The sequence below is a fragment of the Aulonocara sp. 'chitande type north' Nkhata Bay genome, linkage group LG12, assembly GCF_057382095.1.
Source record: "Aulonocara sp. 'chitande type north' Nkhata Bay isolate Kocher_YH1m ecotype deep benthic linkage group LG12, A_spYH_male_GT1.1, whole genome shotgun sequence".
Classification (NCBI taxonomy): Eukaryota; Metazoa; Chordata; class Actinopteri; order Cichliformes; family Cichlidae; genus Aulonocara; species Aulonocara sp. 'chitande type north' Nkhata Bay.
Genome location: NC_141355.1, coordinates 19,989,752 through 20,008,045, shown reverse-complemented (window position 1 = coordinate 20,008,045; position 18,294 = coordinate 19,989,752). Strand labels below are relative to the sequence as shown.

At 37.6% G+C, this 18,294-nt stretch overlaps 1 protein-coding gene and 1 pseudogene across 6 annotated transcripts; both read left to right on the top strand.

Moving 5' to 3' along the window:
• On the top strand, nucleotides 1-15,517 carry LOC147317288 (arrestin domain-containing protein 3-like). Of its 5 annotated transcripts, none has more exons than XR_015131823.1 (8): nucleotides 1-467; nucleotides 546-586; nucleotides 1,628-1,653; nucleotides 2,384-2,531; nucleotides 3,423-3,525; nucleotides 3,636-3,734; nucleotides 4,047-4,141; nucleotides 15,409-15,427. XR_015131823.1 is itself a non-coding variant. In XM_086314093.1 (8 exons), the coding sequence occupies exons 1-7, from the start codon at nucleotides 197-199 to the stop codon at nucleotides 4,137-4,139; spliced, it is 948 nt and encodes a 315-aa protein (XP_086170219.1). In that variant the 5' UTR covers nucleotides 3-196; the 3' UTR covers nucleotides 4,140-4,141; nucleotides 15,409-15,517. The 5 variants fall into 5 exon arrangements, 3 of the variants coding, with proteins under 3 accessions (XP_086170219.1, XP_086170218.1, XP_086170221.1); XR_015131822.1 differs by lacking the exon at nucleotides 15,409-15,427 and adding an exon at nucleotides 5,092-7,092; XM_086314093.1 differs by having other exon boundaries at nucleotides 3-467; nucleotides 3,636-3,901; nucleotides 15,409-15,517.
• LOC147317287 (arrestin domain-containing protein 3-like) lies at nucleotides 15,015-17,386 on the top strand (annotated as a pseudogene). Its single transcript, XR_015131699.1, has 5 exons — nucleotides 15,015-15,142; nucleotides 15,409-15,553; nucleotides 15,629-15,725; nucleotides 16,060-16,288; nucleotides 16,395-17,386. The product of XR_015131699.1 is annotated as an arrestin domain-containing protein 3-like (transcript).
• The last annotated feature ends 908 nt before the right edge of the window (nucleotides 17,387-18,294 follow it).

The following is an 18,294-nucleotide window of genomic DNA, read 5'->3' as shown; positions in this document are numbered from 1 at the left end:
GAATACTTGACCCGTGACCCCGCCCAATGTCAGGGCGATCCCCCCGGAGTAGCGTGTCGCCTACGCGGTTTTATTTTTGTTGATTAGAAAAAAGTTATTCGATTCGGCTGTTCTCACTTTCTGTCTGATTGCATTTATCAGACGTATTAAACTTTTTCTTTCCTGTAAGACTTGTCTTTAGTTTTGTTTCTCTGCGATGTTCGAGCAGACAATCCGAAATTTCAAAATCAATTTTATCAGGCACGATGGACGAAATAGTTTTTCCAGTGGCGACCAAATCATAGGTCACATCTCTTTTGATCTGACAAAAGAAACAAAGATCACTTCAATAACAACGAGGCTGAAGGGAAACGTGAATGTGCACTGGACCGCCGGAGGAGGTGGAGGGAAACAGGAAACGAGGAAACGTTACTCTGCAAGGCTGGACTTCTTCGACTTAAAAGGAGTTATTTTGCAAGAAGACAGGGGTATGCTGTTACTGGTGCTGTTTGGACGCAGTGATACATGGCAAACAAACAGTCACTGTCTTTGTCCTTTTCTTATAGCTACTCGTGGGACAAAACTTCAACTCGGGACGCATGTGTATGGACGATCTGATTTCCTCGTGTCAGCATTGTTCCCACATCATCATAATTAATGTTGTTCCAGGTTCAACATTGCAAGTGACCAATCACCTTCTTGTGACGTCATTCCTTTGCGACTTCGAAATACCCGCCTTCGAGTATTTCGAAATACAAGTGAAGAAGCGAAAAACCGCTGCCTGTCCGCCGAATTTGAAGTCAATTTAGGATACTTTCCTTTAATAAACGGTAAGCATTATACATATGTTCCTCACTTGGCTTGCTGTTTGTTTGCTAGCGATAGGCTACTTGACGACAGCATTAGCTAACCAGTGTTCCCCAACTTTTTGGGTGTTTCGTGGCCCGGGGGTTGGGTCAGGCAAAATTGCAGTAGCTTCCCTGATCATTTTACAAACATAAGTGAAGAGAATCTGGACTAAAAGGCCTAGACTTATGGTTGTGTGCTGAATCTATGAATCAAACTATCACCTGGAAACATAATTAACTGGTCCATAGCTGTGAAACTGGACATGAGTTCTTGATTCTATGGAGATTAACAGTAATCCAGAAATTTACAAATTTGTCCTGGTACATCGCGTAAATGTTGTCCCTGGGACATTGTGTAAATGTTGTCCCTGGGACATCATGTAGAAGTTGCCCTGGGACATCGTGTAGATGTTGTCCCTGGGACATCGTGTAAATGTTGTCCCTGGGACATCGTGTAATTGTTGTCCCTGGGACATCGTGTAAATGTTGTCCCTGGGACATCGTGTAAATGTTGTCCCAGGGACATCGTGTAAATGTTGTCCCAGGGACATCGTGTGATAGCTTGTAAATAATGGAATGAAAATTATTGATTGTTATTAACTTGTGAAAAAGAAGTGTAACAAATCCACATGTTATGTTCTTACACCCTTACAGAAACTGTGACTCCTTCACAATGTCAGGTAAATGTCAACTCATGTTGAATAATCAACCAATCAAGCAATGTTGAACCTGGAACAACATTAATTATGATGATGTGGGAACAATGCTGACACGAGGAAATCAGATCGTCCCATGTGTATCCGTTCACATGTCAGCTCCCACTAGGGTGTGTATGACCATTTAACTGTGAAACACCCACTAGCGTGTGAAGCGTTTTACTCAGGGAGGCATGCTGACAAAAGTCTTTACCCCCTTCCTGATTTCTTAGTTAGTTTGTTTTTTCATCAAACAAATTTTAATAGACAATGATAACCTTTAAAAAAAATGCTAAATGCATTTCTATTTGTTAAATCATGAATGAACGGTGAATAGCCATGTTATTTTGGAAAGCTGAGTTTAAGTTCACAAAAAGCACCCAGACCTGATTACTCCCAGACGTGTTGAATGAAGATATCACTAAAACAGAACGTGTCTGACAAAGTCAAGCAGGCTAAAAGATTTAAAAACGAAGTCCAGTCCTTGAGGGCTGGTGTGTCCCCCCCTTAGATCTTCATTAAAAGTGCATTTTGTATTTACTTGAGTTATATTTGTCTGCTATTAAATTTGATTGCCGATTTGAAAAATGCAAGTGTGACAATTATGCAAAAAGCTAAGAAATCAGGAACTGTAGATTTGACTTAAGTAAAGAGCCACTGTTAAAAATGAAGGGATTTTGGTAGATATAAGATAAGAATGGGCCCTTGGTTTTTAAAATCCAAAACCTACAACTTGTGTTGTAGTTCAACCTTTTGATTCATTAACATAATGCTTACTTTTATTGTTTATTGTAAAACTGTTGAATTTGTATGCGCCTGAATCACTTTTTTTTCTATCTTTTCTATTATTTTGCATCCCAGAAACTTCCCATCGTCCTTTCATGGGGTTCACGGAAAAATAGCATATACCTTGACAGTGGGCATTAATAGACCATGGCGTATGTCCAAGGACTTTGTGACAGAGCTTAAGTTTGTAAACCACATTGATACCAACCAGCCAGGGTTGAATGTAAGTGGTGCATTTTCAGATGAATCAGCTGAGGAGTCCTTGTTTTTGTTGCAGTGTCTGCAGTTTCTCTGTAATCAAACTGATATTTCTCACAGGCCTCCCTAAGTACACCTTGTTCGACTAATTGTCCCAGGAATCCTTTTAAGTGAACCAAAATTTGAAATTACTTGCCACACCTATGTTTTTCCTGCATGCACAACTCAATATGTTGACTTTGAAAAAGCTCTGCAACCCCAGGTTTGCTTTGTTGTACTTTCATTCAACCCTATGGGAGCAATTATTGTACAAGAATGATTCAGAGTTGTCTAACTGCATTTAGAGACAATTTACATCTTTAAAATCTGATTATGTTCCAGTCGTAACCAACACAGACTGAATGACCACTATTATATTGAACCTTGTATTGTGCTTCAGTTGTTCATGTTCTCAGACGTATTTTTCGAATAAATGGACACAAACCAGACTGTACACAAGCTCTCACTTCTAATAAATGAATCCCACCGAGGCTCTGAGTAACTATGGGACCAAAAGTGATGAATTTAAGATCTTTGGGGTTTTTTTTGTTACTGTAACTATAGCAAATGTTGGATATGTTTGGAGTTTTATACGGTTCCACCATGCAATGCCAAAGGAACCTGAGCTGCTACTGCAAATATGCAGTGAAACAGAGAATGATGGGATTGCTCCATTTCTTCATATTATTCTAAAGCCATTGTTTGATTGATTTGGTCCGCTGATGCTCATTTTGTGCAACTTTTTCTGCATAAGAGTAATAAATAGGTGTTGATTTCTCGTAATCCCAAAACCAAAACAGTGTAGTATTGGTATATTACACTTTTTTTTTTATTTTTTTTTTATCTGTGGCACTATCAGTGTGTTGTTTTTCTGCAGGCGCCACTCTCAGGTTCAAACAGCGTGACACCGTGTAGCTTGTGGTGTAACTCCAGTCCCGTCACTCTGACAGTTAGTGTAGCGACGAAAGCTTTCACCCCTGGTATGGTTTCCATCCATCAGATAATCGTTTTATCTGTATAATCAATAATAATAGCTAAGTTTGAAGAATTTGATTGAAATAACTTGCCACTTTGTCTTTTCTTCCACTAGGCGAAACAGTGAAAATATTTTGTGAATTTAGTAACCCTTCATCTAAAACAGCTACTCCGAAGGTGAAGCTGCAACAGAAACAGACTTTCTACACCCACAGTAAGCGGCACAGGAAGATGGCTATCAAAACTTTGGCGTGTGTGTCAGGAGAACCTGTTGGTGCTCAGGTTTCTTATGTACGCACTGAGATCATGCTCGCTATTCCCTCGTCTGCATCTTTAACCATCTCAGAGTGCAGCATTCTGGTTGTTGATTACATTATTGAGGTTAGTACCTGTGATGGGTTGAGAAGTCATGGATGTATTGATAATCCAGTTTACCTCAGCTGTTCAGACAGCAAAAGCCTGTTTGGATCCATTTCTTTTTTTATTCATTAAAATCTAATGAGCTTCTGTTTTTTGTTTCCTGCAGGTTAAACTCCACGTAGGAGCATTGGATGAGGTCGTTGTGCTGTTTCCAATCATCCTGTGTGATACCCCCGTGCAAACTTATCCCCCAGTGTGATTGTAAGTAAAATTTGTTTCTACTATTACAAGATAATAATACATGATGCAGAATGGTATGATGTTGCACTGGGGGTGGCCTTTTTTCCACTTGTGAGTTTTAAATGTTCACAGCTTAATGTCGATTTAATATTGTATTAAAATGTCTCCCTTTTGGTCAAAATGCAAAACATCATCTGTGCACCGCAGTCTTGACGAATAAGGCAATAACAATAACTTGGGGAAGAAGAATTATGCATTGTCATGAAAAAAAAATCTGTGTTCACAGTACTCAGGGGTTAATCTGACAGAATTCATTGAGGCATTTAAACATTTACTCTTCAGTGTTGTCACAGTATGCTGTGTGTCGATTAGAGAGCGATAAGGACCCATAGTTTCAGACACAGATGGTAGAGCTTCATAGAAAAAGGTGATCCATTTATTTGAATTGGTACAAAGTTCAATAAACAAAATAACAAAGCCCAAAAATTAATAAAAACATAAATCTAGTAAGACCATGAAGATATTCAAAAAACAGAAATCAAAGGAGAACACAGATGACTCAACAATGATGAGACTGTATATACATACAGGGGCTTGGTTAGGAATTGAGGATGGCAATGAGGAGATAATTAAGACATTTAAACACAAAGCAAAGCTCACAACAAGACACAAGAGGAAGCGAGTTAAATAGTTCGAATAGCAACATAATGGTTTGATTCCATCCCTACAAACCTGTTAGTTGTTTTTTCTCAGTCTAACTGTAAATAAACTCTGGAATTAATTGCAAACCAAATTTTAATCTTAACTTTATAGACAATATTTTTTGAACATATTTTTTTAAAGAAATTAGTGAATGTATTTTATTTCATAACATATAGCACATATACCATGAGAAAAATCTACTTTTACCTCAGCATTGACTTACAGCGAGCATGATATTTTCACAAGCTTTTCATTTTTCCTTTGTGCAGCAACACAGGGTGTTTTTGAGGATCCACATGGAGCATATCACCACTGCTCTTCCTACACGTGTTACTGTTCATATGCCATTCATATGTTGATGACATGCAGTTGTACATGTTAATTTCCTCCGATGACCTCGATGCATCTTTCATTTTATCTTAACCATTTTTTTTTACCTGTTTACCTTTTTACTTTAAATGACTTAGATACTGTTTGTGCTAGAGACAAATTGTAAACAGTTTACAGTTTCTTTTAGTCTGCTTCACAGCTTCCTGATATCTGGTGTATTGTAAACGATACACCAGATATCCCTGTAAACTGGGATATCTGGTGTATCATTGAAGCACAAAGCATTCACAAGCTACTGCTGTCTGATCACCGATAGAAAAATCAGAAAAATTGTTTGATGAATTGGTTAATGAAGATGATACAGCCTATCACCATTTGAGTAGGCATAAATAATTAAAATATTTTGCCAAATATGACTGGCTATACTAATTATGTGTTACCTTAACTTTACATTTTCATGTTGATAGTAGATTGAAGTAATACACTCAAAATCCTTTCAATAGTCAATAGAGCACCTTTATGCTTGTGTTCCTAGTACGGCGATGACTTACTCATTTATTAAATCCCACTAAGGCCTTTAAGGTCATCAGGCAGAGGTCTTGTAACAACACTCAGAATAAGATCCAAATCTGGTGCGGGTGGTTTCAGCACTCGCTCTTACAGAACTTCAAATATATTCCCACACCTGTGTCAGAAAACTGTGTATATTTGTATGCTTTTATGTGTCTGTATGTGTGTTTATGCTTGTTGTACAGTTTATTACATGTGTTATGTGTTTTGAGTGTTGTGTTTGATGTACATCAGGTTTATGCTTTATAATCTCATATATGCCACTTTTAAAAAAATCATCCCTACAGCCGTCTGTTACCAATTTTCACGTTATTGTGAATGTATTTGTATAAGGTGTGCTGTACTGCAAAGCTGCCATGGTGCGCATTGGCTAGACGCGACGTCACGAGTCACAGCGCATATCACTGCATTCGGGTGAAGGTCAATAAGTGTTGGTGTAAGTTTAATAAAATCCTTGACCTTTCCATCTCTGAGAAAATATGTGGTGGCTGTCAGAAGTTTAATAAATCATACTATGGAGTTTCTAACACTAAATTTTCATGGAGAGAGCCAGTATAGACTGCAAGACTGGAGGAGAATAGCCAGGTAAAGGATGTTAAAACTGGAAAGTCTTAGAATTGGAAATCTTTCTTTCCATCTACATGATGTGAATAGTCTGTGGCGAAGTTTTTCATCATAGTGACTGAAGAAAAAGGAGACTTGTGTAACAGTGTCATAGTCCAGTTTTGGACAAATTATCAAATTTATAAATTTATATGTACATATTCACAAACGCTGCATGTTATATTGTCATCATTTGCATTTCAACTGTTTATAAAAATAAAAACAATTAGTAGAACGTGTGTGTGTGTGTGTGTGTGTGTGTGTGTGTGTGTGTGTGTGTGTGTGTGTGTGTGTGTGTGTGTGTGTGTTTCTTACTCTTAAAGATGATGTGGTGTATCTTGATGGTAATATTTGGGCCAATGATTAGGTCAGTGTATCTACAAGTAATCACTGTAACATTTTGCCTCTTGGGTCTTTGTGATGCTGGCAAGAAGGGATACTCATAATGTGGTCATCCCAGGAGACATCCAATCAGAAGATAGCCTGCTTAAAGGGAGGGTTGTCTACACAGTAGAAATAATAGATTTTACTGCTTATAAAGATTATTTTTAACTTTGAATTAAGCAAAGGAACTCCAGTGCAAAGTTAGAATAAGGAGCTTGTTAAACAAAGATGGATGGGAAAACTACCAAAAGTGGCTTAAGAGTCGGGATAAAGTCTGGATGGATTTGATTCGAACGAGCAACTGTATTTCAAATATATGCTTAGAAAGTTTATTGTACCTGTAAATCAACATAATATTTAAACAAAGTGGACTCAGCAGAAAAGGTTTCACTTCTTTTTATTTTATTCTGTCTGATTTCACTCATTTTCTTTGTGCAACATTTTCATTTATTATGACTAGAACAACATCAGTAAACAAAAAGCAATAATGAAGCCACTCAATTTAAATCGTGGGAATTCAAAACAAAAACAAGTTTGTCTCCGGAAAAAGAGGCACATGCAACGAAATGTTTAAGTTCAAAAAGAACAAGCCTGCGTGGTTCACAACTATTATTGTCAGCATCATGGAGCTTTTATTTTGCCTTTCTTAGGTTTTAGGTAAAAAGCTGACAGGCCACACTGCTTTTAAATGTAGTATTTAGCTCTTAGTGAATTTGCATATCAGTGCTAGTCAAATTAACAACAACAGCAACAACAAAACTATGCATAAATCAGTACATTCTTAGGGAAGCATGATTTATTGGGGTCATATTGTTTAATTATTAATTAAACCCAAGTATCTATCAGCAAATTCCTTCCTCATCACCTGCTCATAAAACCTCCATCCTCTCCGTCTCACGTATCACTTTATTGTACCGGTAGTACTGAGTAGGATGTTATGCCAAATAATATTAAGACCTCCTCAGCGGGATATAAGCCCCAGAAATAAAAGCAATTCTTTCAACAATAGTGATTTTCTGACAGGATAAATTACAAATGGGCTGTCACAAGACTGCAAAATACACTCAAGACAAACTTTATCACTGAGGAAGGTCAGGATAAGTAAGTTTTTTTGTTTTTTTTGATTGATTGATTTTATTTTGGTTTTTCTTGCATTGTTCATTAACTAGTACAGGACCATAGTATAGGGCCAATATTATTGCAGCTAGAAAAGTGATGTACTTATTCATATTGAGGAATAAAAAAAAATAGGGGTAGTACATTGTTTTTTTCATTTTCAAAAGTGACTGTACTTACTTTTTTGAACCCTTGCGTTTTCTATGCATTCTGGTGTGCCCACCTTCATATGCTATCAAACTTATCAAAGTATATTGAGGCAAACTGTAAAAATAAGCCAAAGCCCTGCTCCACTATAACAGTTTAGTCTTTTGCTAAATGGTTGCAAGGCAGTGTGATGGCATAATAATAATAAAGTAGGTGAAATGAAAATAACGTAATGCTTTTATAGGTTTTATAGATATATTTTGGTCTTTCTTTGTCTTTCATTTTTTAAAATTTGTATTACAAAATCATTTTTCTTTTTCTTTTGCCTTTCTGGTATTTTGACAAAACTAGTCTACACGCTAAACATATTCTTACAGTTTACAAAATCAGACCCTGACTGTTGTAAGATGATCTTTTTTTCCCAAGACGTAAATGTAATCCTGTCCTATTCAAACTAGTAGCACAAATAATACAAGGAAGACTTACTAAATTTGTTTCCTAGTTTGTCCTCCTCATGGTGGAAACCGTCCTTCAGTAAAATTAGCAAACCACAGTGACAAGAGCAATCCAAGAGTCTGTTTATAAGCCTTTCTTTAATGAGAAATGAAACGCTCTTTAAATGACTGCTTTAGTTCCCAGTCAGGCTGCCATGTCTGCCCATTCACCTTTCAAGTCCCTTCACAGTGAGTTGTCTCTGAAATGTATCGGGAAAAACTATTATTACCACAGACTTTAAGGATTAACACTTTCAAGTGTGTTCTCTCTTTTCTGAAAGATGTCCTGTCACTCACCCAGTTTGATTTGTACAGTTTGTGGTCACATCTCACAAAGAGCTGACGTCCTCCTTCAAGGGGAAAGGCTTTGTATGAAGTGGAGGCAAATCTGAGCTGCTTGATGAGAAAAGACAGCAAAGCAAAGGCAGTTCACTCTCATCCATGGTACCCTTACAAACTGCCAGACAATGCACCCCCACTGAGTTTGCTCAGTGGGGGTGCATTGTACATGCAATATTAATACTGCATGTAACCAGTTTGTGATTTTCCTGTAAGACTCCACAGCCAAGATAAGATTTCAATTCAGTTCAGTTTTATTTATACAGTGCCAAATCACAATAACAGTTGCCTCAAGGTGCCTCAAGGTGCTTTATATTGTACAATAATAAAAGATCAAATTTATTTATTTAGTGCATTTAAAACAAAAACTGTTGAGCAAGGTGCTGTACATTTAAGATAATCAAAAGAGATAAAAAGATACAAGGAAAACAGAAAACCCCAACAATTGTATGACCCCCTGAGCAAGCGCTTTGGTGACAGTGGGGAGGAAAAACAGGAAGAACCCTCTAGCAGAACCAGGCTCAGGGAGGGACAGCCACTGGGGCTGCGACTGATTGAGGTGATTGGAGGAAGACTGCACAAAAGACATGCTGTGGAAAAGAGTCAGCGAATAATAATAAGTAATGATTAATGCAGAGAGGTGTAGAGACGCACTGGGATCGAGAAAGACGACTGAGGAAGATATGAAGATGAAGCGCTTCACATCAGGATCAGTGACCATGGATGTTGCATGTTGTCCACGCACAATCTGTTATCTCCGTGTTGGTGTTCTTCCTGCATCATCATCAACATTGCAAATGGCCAGTGATGTTGTCTGAGCTTTCAATTAGCATTAGCCGGGAAGTTAGCTAGTGCATTTGAAAATTATCACTGGCAAACCCGCTAGGAACACAAGTAACTTAAATTTTGCTAACAGCAAACCTAACTTGATAATATACTTATTATATTGTATAAATTATTAAAGAAAACACTTAAACTGCTTATCGCTTGCTCCAGAAGTGAGGCTTTTCTATTGCAGAGCTGTGGCATCACAACAGGTAACTTTACAAATCCCTTTGTACATGTTTGAGCCTGAATCTGATCCCACATATGCGAGTGAACACAACAGAAGTATCCTGCAGCAACAAAGATTACAGCCAAAAATCTCAGCTTAGTAAACGATTCACTCATTACCTGCTTACTGTGGGACATGTGCCTTTTAGAAAATCTGTTAATAACACACATGAAAATTTTATGTAGGAGGCTTTCTTTACATTAAATACTTGCTTCAGGCCATTCAGCTATTTTTGTGTTGGATTGATTTTAGTACTTTTTAGTGCCAAAACAGTCATAATGTCAGTAAATATGGACTTCAATGCAGGACTCACTAACAGTTTAACAGGTGAGTGCACTCTTTAAAGGGGTGACGCAGTGATTTCTGCTGAAGAGGAGAGATCAAGCTAGAGATGGGTGAGGGTTACTTTGATTGCATGAAGTCATGTAGTCTTGGATTGATTACTACAGCAAGTTGAGGGGAGAGAAGGCTAGAGAGGCAGGTGGGTGACAGGGAAGTGTTTCTCTTTTAGCATAAGTAAACTAGCTCAGGGATTCAGATGAGTAGGATTTGTAGGAGTCAGCTTGAGTTTTTTCCAGCGACTATAACACCAAACGACTAGTCGGCAAGAGGAGAGAGAATAAATTGGTAGCCTTGTGTTGCAGCACCACCACTGAGCAGGCAATGATCTGGCAGAGAGTGCAGGTTCTTTAAATACTGCAGATTAAACGAGCTGATGGCAAGGATGATCCCAGGAAAAAGCTGAGGAGCCAGCTCACTCCAAACCTGAGAGGAAAAAGAAGCAAAGACAGAGAATCTTCTATTGTCCAATTTTACTGAGCCCATGCAAATTATGGTTTTAGTTTCCTGTTTTCTCTGATTTCGAGAAAAGTAAGACTTACATTTAATCTTTTTTCCACCACAGGTCTATCTGTATGTGAAGTATGCCTCAGGGCCAGAGATCAAATTCACCATATTTAAATTTCACTTTTAAAAAAATGATCAAAGCTTTCCTTGTTTTCTGTTTAAACTCATGTTAAAATAGAAAATACCTAATCTCAGTACACTCTTTCAGAGCATCTTTCAGAGATTGTCTCAGATAATGTAAAGATTGTGATACCAATAGACTGCACTGTAAATAGTAAACAAAAGAACTATGAGTTGAAACAGCATGACCCGCATTATTTTCAGGCTTTGAGTGTCTGTTTATGTTTTTGTGTATGTGTTCCTGGAGATATGTAGCTGGAATGATTGTAGCTCAAATAGATTATTCGCTAATGGGAGATCAGTGGTTTGAACTTCCTTCAGTCCAGTATACTAATTACAATTTATGCCAAATAAATGACTTCACTGGAAGGAAACTTCTCTAAGTGGTCTGGAGTTCAACAACTCCCACGTTATCTGGGACTAGCTGCCATGGTGAATTAAGCTCATGAGCAGCGCCAGAGTGCTGCTCTCAGTTGAACAAATAAAGAATTTTACACCATATGTATATATATTTTGAAAAACTGCTTTAAGACAAAATGAGGTCAAAGGTTGATGCTGAATCAACCTAAGGAAACATAAAGAAAAATTTCTGGTCAACATTTTCTCCAAGTCAACGTTAGAGGCTGGTGGTGAGTTGGGATTTGCTCCTACAGTAGGTAGGTTGCGTCTTTTTGTTCCAGATAAAAAATGGCTAATGCTCACTTGCTATTAACATTATTTTCAGAACAGAAACATTCTTTTATTATTATCTCAATGATGTCACCCCCTTACAGTCCATCATATGCAGACTTTTAGAACCATTTTAATTAGTGCTAGCATTAAGGTGATCTAATGTAGTATTTGCATAAATTAAATAACACACACGAACTTCAACTAAAATTTGATGCCTGTGTTTGTTATCAGACTAGTTGAGCTTGCTGTTGTGCTACTGTGCCCTGGTTGTAAATATGCTGCAGTCCATCTTATTTCCCATAGAGGGCAGCAGCGTGCAGGTTTAAGGATGAAAAGGTGCAATTTAGCAGTTTACCTCTTACCCAAAGACACAGAACTCAGGGCGCTGTACATGAGCAGTCTCTGTTTGCCACTTTCCCTTCATGATCCATAACTAACAACTAACATAACAAATAATTAAGATGAAAAGTGTGTAACAATCTGCAGTGGTCATTAGGGTAGACAGAAATGACATCTCCTATATTACATGTAATGAAAAATATATATTGGTATGTTGGTGTGGTTTTAAAGTTCCCTCACTTTTTGGTTTCTCAGCATCCTGTAGTCTGCAATTACTTGCTGAAATCAAATATACAGGATCAATATTAGTCTCTTTACAAGTTTAATACAGGATTAATATTAATATTCACAACCTGCTGACATCCTTATAGTATTTTCAAACTGTCAGAGGACAAACCAGATCATCAAGGCACACCACAATAATTGAAAATAATATAGTTATATTGATGTGAAAGTTCAATGATGTTTGCATCAAATCAGGTGTATGATATGTGCAATGAAATGGCATGCAGTATAATAAGTAGTACACTCAATTGTCATGTGCTACGATGAGTCGAGTTTAGTCCAGAAAGCATTAGAAGAAAACACAGTTGAAATATATTATTCATCTCTTTTGTAAAAAGACAAGACCTTAAAAAATCTCAAATAAGAAGAATAAAGATTTCATTTTGGCTACACTCTGTAACACTACCTTTAAATACTTCATATTTCCCTGGAGTATTTCCACTGTGTTTAGTCACATGACCCATGCTTGGGACTGTAAAGTTTAACACACCCACAACAGGTGATTTAGGAATATCACGTGCTACCACGTGCTGTGTGAGTAATGCTGTACACGTGGTAACAGTGACCTCATTGAGGAAAACTGCATTATTTCAATTTCATCATTCATTCACTTACAGAAACAGCATGCTCATATTTCATACATCATACATATCATTTCTTTCCTAAAACATTTCTATAGCGGCCTGCTTCGGAAGGTCTTCATATGCATGTCTCGGGACAGATTTTGTCAACCTGGTAGAACAGCGTTTTTGCCATATCCGCTCACACAGCTTTTCAGATTTTTAGTTGAGATTAACTCCAGGCCAAGTTTGAATGTGTTAGGTGAGGTCCTACATACAGCTCAGACTAGACAGATTACAGTTCACGTAAAAAATAAACAAATAAACAAACAAGCAAACAAACATAGCTCAAGAGTAGAGGGCTTGGGTGTGGCTTTCCCAAAGAAGACAATTTGTGTAGCTGGAGTGGCTGATGAATAGAAACAAACGGGTAAACATTAAAACATGCGTGAGACCAGATTTGTCCATAGGGCTTGACCATAGACTAATTAATGAGGATTTTATATTTATTTATTTTTAATAGCCTTACCTAGATGCACTTTCCTTTTAGTAAATATTTAATATTTCCCCAGTTCAATCACATGATCATATATATTGCTCAAAGTTTTCCAACAATCCCACAACAGGTGGCCCGGGAGAACCACGTGCTAGCACTTATTTAGGTCCCTGTGGTTTAATTATTACCAAAGTTCTTTGTAAGATGACTCTCGTCATGAGATAGAAAACCTCGCTGCTCACACTTAGCTGGCACTTGCTGTTTTTGTAGCACTGTGCAGCGTTTGATAGCGTTATGCCAAATATTATTAAGAGCTTTTTAGTGGGATATGATCCCATTAACAAAAGCAATACTTTTGCTAGTGGCGATTATATTACAGGACAAAATACACTGGAGTTGTCACAGGAATGCAAAATACAGTCACTCTTTGTAAAGCTGAAGGGAAAGGCGGAAAAACCGTCATAACCTTTTACAGCAAAGACAAATACTTCACCATCAAGCAGTTTGTCATTCAGGAATCTCAGGGTAAGTACGCTTATGTCTTTCAATGAACCCCCAAAATGAATCAAAGCACCCCCAAAGATTTCTTACTTTTTTGACAATATTTGCTGTTTGTGTGACACACTACTAAAAATATAAAAAGCATACAGTGCTTAATTGAGACGGAACATTTTAACAACAAAAGTATAGATACCCTCCCCAAATGGTTTGTTCCAGCTCGGCTCTCCCCTGCTCTGGCTCTAGCGTCCTTTCTGCCAGAGCGATGGTGGCTGAGATGCAGCGGAGCTGAGGTGTGAGTGCCTGGCTTAAAACAGGACATATTAGCTGCATTTAACCTTCAGTTACTCTTTATATAGTTGGGTAGGAGTCAGACCATGTTTCTTTTTAGCTGAAAAACTTTACACCCAGGTAACCTACAGTGTTGAAAACGTGTTTTCCGACATGTTCGCTACAATCCGTCCTACTGTGTAATAAAATCAGCGACATTTGACCGCCCTGTTGCTCCCATTAAAATTTATACAGCCAATTTAAAATCTAAAACTTTAAATTGCTTGAAAGTACACTGAGAGAGGACTTTTTTATTAGTGATCGTAATAATATTTTTTTTTCATCTAATTGAATACAGTCTATTTGTGATTATCATTCCAAAGAACGTGAGGAGAAAGTACAAGGTCAGGAAGAACCAGGTAAGAAAACAGACAGGGAACAGTGACAGGCAAAACAGAAACTGTTAAACTGCTTGAGAGACTTGACCACCAAAAAGTGATAGACAGATTTTCCAACCTCAGGGTGAGGCGACATAGGTTAAAATAAAATAAAAAATCTGCAGAGCCATAGTAGTATCTGCAGTAAAGATCTTTTCATACATTGTATACATTGTTGCCTCCATTTTTATAATTTTTCTATCAATATTTTGTACATTTCAAGGACTCTATTTTTGGAGTGTATTTTTATGTATCTGTATTATACATACACATTAAAAGTGAATCTCTGTCCAAAAAATGCCCTCAGTTTACTTCTTACTCACTATGATCATCATTCATAATTTTCCCCCAGTAATTAAGGTTAGGATATGTATTTTTTTATTCCAATCCCTTCTTCTTTTGCAGCATTTAAATAACCTTTATCAGATTTGATGGTTTTGTTACAGACTTTTGCTTTTCTTTCACAATTGTGGGAATTAACTTGTGTTAAAATTTACAAAACAGTGATGTCGTGTTTTTTTGACAAGGACCCAAGCACAGAGAGACTTGATGAATTTAAGAATCTTATGATTTAATAAAGAAATTTGCAGACTTGCACAGAGATGGTAAAATTATGATGACTGATAACGGAGATGAAGACAACAGATGATGAGGACAGGAAGGAACAGGGGTTTAAATGCACCAAAGAGACATCCAGAGGGAACTCTGTACAACTGGAGACATTTAAGGATGCAGGGACTGACAGAGACAGGGTCTCAGCGTGACGAGTAAAGATTATCTTGCCTGGCTGAGCAGCTCTCTGGGTGCTCAGCACCCCCCAAAGCTCTGATCCTAGAATCGCCCCTGCCTGCAATCATATTTTTTTTCTTGCAACTTTAATTACCGTGCAAGTCAACCCCCAATAATTACTTATTAAAAAACTATTATTATAAGGATAAGCACTCTTGAGTGTTTTCAATTTTTCCTTAAATGATATCCTGCCACTCACCCACTTTGATTTGTTAATAGTATTGTCCTGTCTTACAGAGAGCTGCCCTCCTCCTTCAGGGGCTCACATGGAAAGATTGTGTATAGATTGGAGGCAAATCTGAGCCACTCAGTGAGAAAAGACAGCAAAGCAAAGGCAGAGTTCACTCTCATCCACAAAGGAAACCTTGATGGAGAGCTTATGGTACCCTTACAAACTGCTATATGTTACACTCCTGAATTAACACTGCATGTACATAAATTGTGATTTTCTTCTCAGACTCTGCAGCAAAATATGACTGATAAGAAGATGAACCTCTTCACATCAGGATCAGTGGCCATGGATGTAAGCATTCCAAAAACAGCCTTCCTCCAAGGTAATTATGACTTGCTCGCAATCTCACATTACTGAAATATACATTCACTCCACAGGGAATCTTTTTATGACTGAGGATAGACTATGATGACAGATAAGGCATGTAGTGCACATGTTGGTTAAATGTGAAATGTGTTATATTTTTGCAGAAATATAGAAAATCTTAAAACCTTTGCGAACTCATTCCTGCAAAGATCAAACAGATGATGACACAGCTTAAACTCTTAAAAGTTTGCAGTACTGAAATCCACAGCTCCACAGCTTTGTATGCAGCATAACATCAATGTAATTATATTGTAGGACAGAACTTTAACCTGATGTTGTTGTTTTTCCAGGAGAAGACATAAAGGTCATGGCTTCAGTTCAGAACAAATCCTCTCGTGACATTAAACTCAAGTACTGTCTCTACAGAAAGAACAGCTACTTTGCAAATAAGAAAAGGAAACTTGAAACAAAAGACATCCTGAAAGAGGAGGGTGAAGCCATCCCACAGTCAGTCACCAGACAGTCACCAAGATCATCACCGTCCCTTCCACCATCATCAAATTAGAGAACAGACTCCGGGTGAATAGGCCTATTTCATCTTCCTGAAAGTATTTCCCAGGCCTTGTTAATATCTTTATTTAATCAAGTATGCATTACGAGTCTAATAAGCACTGACTCTTTCTAGGTCCATCTGGATGTGAAGTATGCTTCAGACCCAGAGATCAAGTTCCCCATAATCATCCTGCCTGCTTTAGAGGGGTCTGATAAGCAGCAGTCATCTGACTATTCAGCCAGTGGATTTGAAGCATCTCCAAACTCTGACTTTCCAGAAGGGACAAGCTTTCTACAAAATCCAGCTGCCCCTGGAGTTGATGGCTTACCACCTTCCTGTGAGACATATGACATGTACCCCTCCCTGAACAGTTCAGACAGAAAGTCCTAGAAGCTCGGCTACAGATTTGGAGGGTACTGGGCTCTTTTTATTTTTGATTCTGATTTAAATATTCTGAATAGCTCAAGGAAGTAACACGATGTGTTACAGAGATGATATGAAATCTATAAAAAATCACTGTATATAGCCACTTATAAAAACATTTATTCCAGACATTACTTAGTGCCTCAGAGAAAATTTTCATTTATTTTATCAGTGTGATGATAGAAGATTTCCATGACCGAGGCGTATTTTGATACATTTTTAACAGATGGATTTTTAAATATCAAATCTTTGCCACTCAGTGCATAAATATCTTTATTGCTGTAGAGTAGAACAGGGCCAGCAGGAGCAGATTCTGTGAATCCATAAAATACACTCATTGAATATATTTAATTATAATTATAATATTTTTAATATTAGTTCGTTTTAAGTTTTAAAAAAGATGTAGTCAGGCTTATTTGAGCTTTTTTTTTTGTGATCTAATGTTTTGTTGGGAAGCACTGTGTGATGTTTATCTTGAAAGGTACTATTGAAGTAATCCTTTTATTTGGTCTACAGCATTAATACACAGAGCTAATTTGTTCTAAATATATGGATTTATAAATTTCACTTTATATGCTGCGGTATATTGATGCTGATGGGTATTGAGGTTTAAGAAAAAATGTGTTTGTACTGTTCTTCAAGTACTGTTTATGGGAAACTGATAAATAGCCCATAACAATAATCCTAATGCTGAGATTGTTTCTGAGACATCCACATGTCCACAGCAAATATACTGAGCCCCACAAATGGGCCCTAGTGTATTACCAGTGTGGAATAAAAAAAATGTGCATGTAAAAGGAATGTGTATGTAAACAGGTATATGTATTATGAAATCCTTTGAGTGATGGATAAGACTAAAAAAGGCTTTTACAAATGCACTCCTTTAACCAAACACTTTGAAGCTCTGCTCTGGGATGTCTTCATACGACTGTGTCCGGACAGACTTTGCTAACAGCAGCACCACATCTGTGCCAGATACAAACTCAGACCTGGTGTATAACACTTCAATAAAAAAACAAAACAAACGAATGTGTCAAAACTTGAGATATGAGCTGTGCGGGGCTTCCAAAAAAAGGCAACAAGTCACGGAGTCTGAGCCTTGTAGCTGGAGTGGCTAATGAATAGAAACCTGACTGGCCAACAGGTGTGCATGAGAACACAATGGGCCAGATTTGGCCAATGGGCTACGACCACAGAATAATGAGGACTTTTTATGTAACTTTACCTTTAGACACACTGGTATATGGATGCACTCTCCTTTAAGTAAACACTCAACATTTCCAGTGTTTAACCACATGTTTAACTCCATGATCCATGCAAGTCACACCTTATTGTCCATAATGCTATTTGCGCCTACACACACTAGTACGAGGTTAGTGTTTCATAATTTCATTTATAGAAGAACCATGCCTACACATTTTATTTACACAAGATTTAATTACTCTAGCAGACATTTACAATGTTTCTTATCAATAAACATGAATATTTTAGGGCCCTGTGGTTTAATTATTATCAAAACTCTGTGTACTTGCACCTACAAACCCTCCTCATGACACATAAAACCTCTCTCCTCATGCTTATCTGGCATTTACTGTACTTGCAGCTTTGA

Bases quoted from the DNA above. Each gene is read 5' to 3' on its own strand.
- LOC147317288 (XM_086314093.1), top strand. From the start codon at position 197: ATGTTCGAGCAGACAATCCGAAATTTCAAAATCAATTTTATCAGGCAC. The intron at 468-545 runs GTATGCTGTTAC...CTTTTCTTATAG, and splicing joins TATTTTGCAAGAAGACAGGG to CTACTCGTGGGACAAAACTT. The intron at 587-1,627 runs GGACGATCTGAT...TCCCATGTGTAT, and splicing joins AACTCGGGACGCATGTGTAT to CCGTTCACATGTCAGCTCCC.